General features: G+C 52.6%; 3 protein-coding genes across 3 annotated transcripts; 1 reads left to right on the top strand and 2 right to left on the bottom strand.

The window, feature by feature from the left end:
- Positions 1 to 504: 504 nt before the first annotated feature.
- SCP_0214040 (hypothetical protein) lies at positions 505 to 1168 on the top strand (the record flags this gene model as incomplete). Its single annotated transcript, XM_027755306.1, has 2 exons — positions 505 to 1037; positions 1096 to 1168. 2 exons carry the CDS (start codon positions 505 to 507, stop codon positions 1166 to 1168), a joined length of 606 nt encoding a protein of 201 aa, XP_027611107.1.
- Positions 1169 to 2032: 864 nt separating this feature from the next.
- Positions 2033 to 5141, bottom strand: SCP_0214050 (predicted protein; the record flags this gene model as incomplete). Its single annotated transcript, XM_027755307.1, has 4 exons — positions 2033 to 4192; positions 4319 to 4375; positions 4562 to 4783; positions 4833 to 5141. The coding sequence occupies 4 exons, from the start codon at positions 5139 to 5141 to the stop codon at positions 2033 to 2035; spliced, it is 2748 nt and encodes a 915-aa protein (XP_027611108.1).
- Positions 5142 to 6161: 1020 nt separating this feature from the next.
- SCP_0214060 (cytochrome P450) lies at positions 6162 to 8397 on the bottom strand (the record flags this gene model as incomplete). The annotated part of the gene is made up of 10 exons (XM_027755308.1): positions 6162 to 6215; positions 6271 to 6439; positions 6516 to 6750; positions 6814 to 6995; positions 7058 to 7230; positions 7288 to 7383; positions 7456 to 7638; positions 7750 to 7873; positions 7934 to 7951; positions 8003 to 8397. The coding sequence occupies 10 exons, from the start codon at positions 8395 to 8397 to the stop codon at positions 6162 to 6164; spliced, it is 1629 nt and encodes a 542-aa protein (XP_027611109.1).
- Between the last annotated feature and the right edge of the window lie 266 nt (positions 8398 to 8663).

The raw sequence follows: 8663 nt of genomic DNA on the forward strand, positions 1-8663 counted from the left end.
GCGGTCAAAACGTATATCTTACGCACCTTCAACATCAATCGTCACCTTTCTCGTTATTTCAGGGATGTGCCTGCCTTCCGTTCCATGCAATCCCGCACGGGAATTCTGGTATCCGGTTCTACGGCTCTCCAGTTCTTTGACAGGTCATTTTATCCGAGTCAGACCTCGATCTGTATGTGCACATGCGTTGGCGCCATGAAGTCGGTAGATGGCTTTGAGACAGGGTTACAAATACGCACCAAACAGTCGTCAAGATCCGTCTTTCGAAATCGCAGCCTCCGCTCCCTGGAGCCCCGTAAGGCACGTAAACGCCTACTACTCTATGCGCGGAGTAGCTGCCGTGTTCACGTTCGTCAAACGACTGAATGGAGCGCAGCTGAAGGTTCAACTGATCATTGCAATTCATGCCCCCATCGAGGTAATCCTTTGGTTCCACTCCAGTGAGTGGAGACATAGCTTAGCCATTGTTTCACCCAGGGAAATAGATGACTCAATACGTCCTCCATGCCTTATTCAGCGTGTGTCGTGAATATTATCTCCTACAAGAATGCCGTCTCGCTGTATCCACGTGCTACTTTCGAGGAGCGACGTGCTCTGGTATGTCCCAATGGTCGATCAGAACAAGAGCTCGCGGTTGAGAAGTACAGCGCGCGGGGCTGGGATATGCTTCGTGTGTTGCCCGAGTCTGAACGTACTCGCTTAAATCCGTCTTTCCGGCTCGGACCCCGCTGGCTCGAAGATAGTGATAGCTGGATCATTCCTCTTGACATGGCTGGCGTGGAACCTCTTCCAGTGATATCTCCCATCTCTGCACCTATCAAGCAGGACCCGGTGACCGTTACTACATGGGAACTATCGCTCACAGAGGAGTTCGGCGGCCAAATGGAATTTTTCTACTTATCCCACCCTACCGGCCTATTCTATGAGTACCTCATCGGGGACGCGGAGATATACCTATTCATCAAGCGAGTTATCGCGCTGAGGATAGATGCGCATCGTGTTGCTACGAGTACTTCTTCGTCGTCGAACCACAAACAGTGAGCAGGCCCTAGTTGGTCGCTCCCGTTTTTACTCACCCTGTACCATGCTTCCCAGTTTCGACGCATCTGTGCTCACTATTTGTACGGCGCTTCTACGGGAGCAGCAACTGGTTGGGCTTCGACCTTGAAGCATGAGGTGCAATATAGCAATATCCTGATACTTCGTCCAGGAGGGTAAAAACTCGAGCCGATGCCTCCATCGGGCTTCGGGAGTTCCAGTGAATAATTGTCTTACGATGCACGTCTCATATGTTATTTCTTGCTGCTTTCCAATCTCTAATGTACACACTCTCGTTCTGCTGATGTTTTGTATTTATAGCTCAACTGTTCTGCATCGAGATCGCTGGGGTACTTCACATAGACATATCGACTGACTCTACAGCATACGACTCAATGGCATAAAATTAACATTTGGATATGAGTACTCTAGATAACGCCTGCCCCCCGTCGCCCAGCCCACCTGGCCCCTCCAATAGATACGGATAGATATGAACAGAATTATCGCCACAGGACTACTGTACAACGACAACGGTACTAAAGCTACATATATCAGGATGAGATGAGAGCAGCAAGCTATATAAATGATAAGTCTACACCGTAGGACGGAGTTATCGTGGTCATGTCTTCGCGCGAGTAAAGGCGTTCCGTGGTAGTCTGGGACTACTGTAGCCATTTAGATCCAGTTACGAGAACGGTAGCACAGAAAAGGACACGTACAGGTCAGGGGGAGTCGCAGCAAGCCCTACGATTCAAGCACCCGATGGCGAAGTTCTCCACATCCCACATGAATTGAATGCAGCAAAGAACAAATGGGAGTGTACCGTAGGAGGGTTGTCCCAGTAGAAGCTCTACAAGGATAACACCTTGTCCGATCTCCTGTCAATACCATCACCTTCGTCACGTTGAAGAGAAAGGCGTTCGCGCGTGAATGTCATGAGTGCCGATGTCCGAACTGCGAGGCTGGTTCTAGCCATCGGAATCTCGGTTCCCGGCTACAGACGATCGTCTCTACGGGACTTTCTTCGTGGACTCGGCTCTTCAGTGGTAGCGCGGGTTCCTCTCCGGTGGGGGGGAGTCGATGGCACGGGTATCGTCACGCCCCTCCGAACCTCCTGTAGATCGATCTGCGTACCCTGCCGAACTAAAACTTCTGCAATCCTTGCAATAGATCCGATGTGCCCGACATGAGGATCGTCCACTGGAGCTGGTGGCGCGGAAGGCGGTCTTCTGAAACTTGGAGTTAACCCTGGAACAACCATATAGTCATGTTCAACAAACGGATTATGACTGGTCGTAAATTTCGTCTGATTTTGCGAATCATGATGAGAGTGTGCGTGACGTGTATCCACCGAGGGGTCTAGAGACGTTAGCTCCTGCTCAGGATTTTCGCTGGCTCTCGCCTTTCCCTTGTTATTCGTAGGTGTATTCGCAACTGAAGTGACAGAGTCCGCCCTCGGCGTCGTGAAACCCGACAAAGCCAGCCTCATCTCGGGTTCCAAACTTTGCCGTCTGCTCCCCGGACCACTGGACGGCCACCTCCCTTGTTCCTGCGCGGCTTGTTCCGCTAGCACGTCCAGCGCGCTACGAACAGGAGTAGCTGACAGTGGGACGGATCGAGGTGTAGGCTCCTTGGCCCTGTCGCCAGAGTCCGTGGGAGTTTCTCCGCTCCTCCCCTTCCCTTTCCCTTTCGCTTTCCCCCTTCCTCCGCCCAGATCCAGCTCTGCAGGCTGTGGTTCCCGTCTGGAGCTTCTTGGTTTCATCCTTGAGCCCGATGCTGAAGCTGTTACAGACCTTCGTCTCTTCGGAACCGGGCTATCTTGAGCGTCGAGCGCAGCCGCGGTCGCATTACGCCTTCGCGGAACCTCGTCCGCGTTCGACTCGTCCACATCGTCCATCATCGTTCTCGCCGCACTCACAAGCGAATCCATGGGTGTGGTTACGCCTTGTGAGCTTCCCGTATTCCGGACCGGCGTCCGCACCTGGTTGGTCTTGCCGCTCGTTGGCGCGCCAGGCAGCGGCCACACTCCAGGAGGTAAGGGAACTAGCAGAGGGACTCCATGCGCACCCTGACTTGTACCAGGACCACCGGATACAGGGTCAGCAAAGCGAGGATGCATGTATACAAACCCTTGGGGCACAGTATGAGGGGAGTTGGGATGCAATGGGAGGTGTGGTGGCTGTTGAGAGTGCTGTATGGACGGGTGAAGATGCGATGGAAGCTGCAGAGGACGCCCGTGTATCGGTGCAGTTTCGGAAGTAGAAGCTGCATTGGGATGAAGAGACGCTGGAGCGTCTCGACCCGACGAAGATGATGCGTGGGCCATGGCGCCATATGCATAATGAGTAGAAGGGCCCGCGTCGTCACCCCGATCAAGCTCCCCGTGCCGGCTACTGCGGGTGCGTAGTCTTTGAGCGTCAGCTGCTTCCACAAGCCGTTCGCGCTCCTCCTTTTCCAGTTCCTGTTCACGCTGACGTTGTTCCTCTCGCTCCTTTGCAAGATCGGCAATTGCATCTGCACGCATACGTGCGATTCTCCGTGCGGCCACGAGCAGGCATTCCGCGCGTGCATCAGAGAGCAGAGGTGTCGCGTGGTCTCTGGACGTGCCAGCGTGGGACTTCCTCGTCTTCCTGACCTTGACTTTACCTTGCTTATCAGGCTTTACATCATTGTCTTGTGGCTTACCACCGGATGTAGGCCCCTCCAGCGGCAGGGCAGACGGATCGCTCAAAGCGTTGCCCTCCACTGCGAGTTGTGGTGCGTCATTCTCCGCGTCGACTTGCATAAGGTCCCGCTGGTCATCGCCTGTCGCGTTCACACCGGCGACGGTGTGTATGGCTGTGCCGGCGTCTACTTCCTTGTCCGCAGTTGTCTCTTCTTCTGCATTCGTTAGAGCGAGGGCGTGTGCCAGCGCCAGAGCCTCTGCCTCTCTCTCGTTCTCTTCCGTTTGTTTTTCCTTTTCGCGTTCCTTCTTGCTTTTCCGTTTCCCTTTCTTAGGCTCTGGTTTTGCCTTGGGTGGTGCATTCGAAGAAAATAGTGCCGGGAGCTGCAGCAATGATGGGTCCCGGAGAAGAGCAGGTTGGACGAGAAGGAGAGGACGAAGACGGTTGAGCTCAGACTCGAGAGTGGACATCCGGCTGTGAGACTCTGACAACTATATCACAGCAGAAAAGAAATAGAGGATGTGTAACAGCAGAAATGTTGCATCGTCGTCGTTATTCAATTTAGAAAATTGGGAAATGAGCACAGAGAGATGACGCGAGGGAGAGCGACGGCTAACCTTGTGCCGAAGGGCCCTGTTGTCATCTTGTAAACGTGCAATATGGCGTTCAGCCTCCTGCAAATACATATTATCGTTAGACAAGCGGCAGACCATTAGCCACTGCGAGTTAGACGGCTAGCGCAAAACTGCTGCAACAAAAAAAGGGGAAATACGTAAAACAATTAAAACCGCGGATATAAATTGACCATATGACCAATGTACATCTACCGAGCCGATCAATAGGCATGGCTGAACACCCACATAGTCTTTTTCAGCAGCATCTTGCGCTGCACGCCGTCTGCCAATAAGAGCTTCGGCAGTTCTTTCCCAGCCGTCGCGCTCAGCCTGCCATCGCGCCTGTTCTTCCTCCTTCTCACGGAGCAAAAAATTGCGCTGCACACTAAGCCCAGCAATTGTCTCCGCCTGAGAGGCAAGCTGCGACGGAGAGGGGTGGAGTAACGGGTCGGAGGTCAAACGCAAAACCTGAGTCATATTAATGAGCTTAAAAAATAACCAAAGGGTAGAAACGCACCATATCAGCAAGCTCCCGTTCTGCGGGAGTCATATTGGCATTGGCCGAATGCGGACTCGTAAAACCAAGCTGGTGTACACGAAAGCGCATGGTCTCAAGCTCCACTTGTTCCAGAGGATCGACAGACAAGTGCCGCTGAGGTGTAGGGTCCACATGCGAGCCGAAGATTCCACTTTGGTCGACCTGGATAAGCGATACATGTGCCGAATCAAAAGGCAGAGGCGGCTGCGGTGCGGGGGACGGCGACATTGTGTGCATGATATCGGAGAGGGAGAGCACCGGGACATCTGCAGACGAGTGCGAGAGCATCTGCACGACCGTGCCAACGACGGCGGACGGCTAGCTGACGGCGACAACGGCAACGGTGAAGAGCGCGTGGTTCTGCAGGAAACACTCTGGACAAACAACCGCCAACAACGCCATCGCTCTCTTCACGCGATCGACACACGTGACTCAACTTTGGCCACGTGCAGAGACGTAGATAGAGCAACCCTAACCCTCCATTAAATTTCAATTATTCTATGCACTCGTCTATTTCCGGAAATACAGTATAGGCGACCATGCTCTACTCAGCGGCATTATGCCAGTCGACGGCAGTCGATTAGCAGCCAGAAACACCGTCCAATCAGTCAATTCGCTCTGTGAAAGTTAGTGCATACCTGCGTTCTCACTAGGGCCCACGCCCGAGAATATTTCGATGACCTCAAGCTTAAGGGTAGACGAAAACCGTGACAAACGATTTGAACATTACTGGGTTAATCTGCGCGAAAACGAGAAAACGAGTCGCAGGCCGTACGTGCACGTCTTCTCTCACGTGATGCATAAATGCACACATGCATCGCTCACATCGCTTGGGCGACTCTTATATACGAGCTCCAGGCCAGGTTGAGGCCAGTGGGTATTACAGCGTTTGTATTCATGTCAATTAAATGTGATATAATGTATGAGTTTTCCTGCTGTGTATATAGGTATCCAAGTCCTCCGTGTACTCCACGATGACTTCCGTAGCCAGTCCGTCCGCGTTCAAAACATTCCTGACGTCTCCAAAGACGCACACAAGAAAGCACGACCAAGCCGAGAGCGCATTATTCCAAACAATGAAGACTTCCAGAAGGATATCTGCGAACCGAAAGCCGAAAGTAGCGTAGAGTGAAAGTCGACCGCCCGCAAGAGACCAAGATGTCGAAGAGCAAGGCGATTAAGAGAGCGTATAGGGTATGTGGAATGTGCCAGTTCATTAAGCGCGTATAGAGTAATGTGCGAGACGACGTTCAAGGGGGCCCCACAGAGACCAGGGCAGCCAAAAGGCAGGAGCGGGTAATAGAACGGTTACTTCCGTGCGGTGAAGGTGAGTCGGCACTCTTTCGATGCAGGGAAGATGACCTTATAAATATTAGTTGCATTATGATACGCACGGTTGGTAAACTAATGAACTCACAAATGCATCACGAATTTCCATGCTGCGTTCATTCGTTTCGCCGACCTTCGAAGCGATGTTGAAATTGCGCGCAACCGCAGCAACCGTCATACGCAGAACCATCTGTGCCAAATTTTGTCCTCCACAGACGCGACTACCGACGCCGAAAGGTATCATGTGTTGAGTCATCCTGCAATTCGCCATTACAGGCGAGGAACGACAGTGTGTCAGCAAAATGAGCGCCGCGAACGAATCACCTAGTTCACCTCATTAACCGCTCCTCTTCACCTGCGATCCCTTCGACAGGCAACCACCTCTCCGGCAGAAACGTCTCGGGACTGGGAAAAACATCTGCATCACGATGCATGCTCCAAGCCTGCGTCGAGACAATAGTGCCAGGAGGCAAGGCGTAACCCATCAAATCGAACGAATCGTCAATTTTAGATGCGGCGGGAACTATTCGCTCGAGGAGCGAAGGTGCAGCGCTATAGAGTCGTAGACCTGGAATACGATGCAATAAGTGCCTCAACTTCTGTTTATCTTAGGCAGACATGGGTGGCACACCTTCCTTGATGAAAGCATTTAGGTATGGCAACCTGTACAGGACCGACAGGTCGGGGATGACTTTACGGTCAGACATGACGTCATCGAGCTCGGTCTGGAGCTGCTTCATGATATCTGGGCGGCGACTGAGTTCCCAGAACAGGTAGGAAAGCGTCGTCGAAGACGTATCAACGCCCGCAATGCTATTGCGGGAAGATTTTGAGTCAGTCAAGCAGCCAGCCATTTGCGACGTTGGCGAACTCACAGGTGCCCCATAGCTTCTGAAATGATGTTCTGGTCAGACAATCCCTCACTCGTGGAAAACACGCGGTGTTGCAGCATGCGCTGGAGCAGGGGCATCTTCTCTACGTCGTTATCTTCCCCGACAGGACCAGCTTGCATCTGAGCGCGCATCTCGTAAAGCCGACCGCCGACAAACTGAGCGTCCAGACATCTTGAGTTGTACCGCTGTCATGCCTCAGGAATAACACTTACCTGGGCCATGATCTGATCGGAATCGCAAATTTGACGCCAGCGAACATTGGGGATGCGGCAGACAAGGTTCCACGCCCAAGTAGGAACAGCGCTACGCTACAAGAATCAACGGACGTGAGTACAGGCAATGCGCATATACCTGGGATTCGACGATCGGACAGGACATACCAAGATGCCTCTCTTGGGGAAATCATTGACTGCGGTAGAGAGTGGATCCTGGATGTTCATAGCCCGTTTCTCTAGCGACCCGGGGCGGCAACCGAAGACAGTATCGCCAATGATATCGACCATAAGGTGACGGAAGAGGTCAAGACATTCAACCGATGTCTCTCCTGCGAGGCAGTCGAGTATCTGCGGGGTAAACCAGGTGTGAGGACGGCAGGCGTGACGAAGAAACTTAGGCTTCAAAATGACTTCATAAAATAGATAGAAGTGAGCCTGGTAGAAAAAGTGGTGACGTACTTCTATGAGCGTGATGACAGAGTCGTGCAACTCAGTCTGGAAAAGTGAAAGAGTGGTTGGTATGTAGTGTGGAGAGTACGCCTTTCGGCGGATGGCGTGCTGTGCGTTCGGAAGGGTCGTCATGCTAGTTAATAGAAAGCTCGGTTAGTCGCTCAGAATGCGAAAAAGAGGTGATGGATTTTACGCATGGTCGTTATTGTTCCTGCAGGGAAGCTCAGATGATGTAGAAGAGAAGAAAGGATGGGACACGAACGTCGAAAGGCTCTTGTAGTACGTGCTCTTGTCGAGCTTGTGCACGCAGTAAACGCTCTTCATTGTCGTCACGTCGCAGAATGCCACCTTGTTGGGACCGACGCGGACGACGGGGCCATACTTCTCGAATAGAGTCTGTACGGTTCTGCATTGTTGCAGACGTACGACATGGGTGGTCAACCAGAAGTCCGAGATGGCCGCGTACCAAGGTCCGGGGAGGGCAGCGAGCGGAGAGAAGTGAACATGGTATACGGTGGTAGCGCAAAAATACAGGAGGACGAAGGCAAGGGCGAGAAAGAGGATGGAGGGGGTGTTGGCGTTGGCAGTGAGTAGGACTTTCGAGAAAGACGAAGGGGGAGTCGCAGAGTTGAAAGCAAGAAGAGACGCAGAGTTCATCGTGGTGTGTTACTGAGTGGGTCGTATGGTCAGTGAGGTGTTGTATCTGTTGTATCTGTCGGGATGCGTCGCTAGGTAGTCTCGGGGAGAAAACCAAATGGGACCTGCTCGCCGCTGCGAGGGTGTTGAAGAGGAAGGTGATGGGGGGAAGAAGAGGGGGTTAGTGAGACGTAGCTCTAGGTGCCGAGTATATATATGCTCCACCACCCGACGTGTCGGGGGACGCCGTCGAGAGTAGAAGTCCTGTCGTGAGCGAAATTCTTTCG

The sequence above is a fragment of the Sparassis crispa genome, assembly GCF_003851025.1.
Source record: "Sparassis crispa DNA, contig_000001F, whole genome shotgun sequence".
In the NCBI taxonomy this organism is placed as follows: domain Eukaryota; kingdom Fungi; phylum Basidiomycota; class Agaricomycetes; order Polyporales; family Sparassidaceae; genus Sparassis; species Sparassis crispa.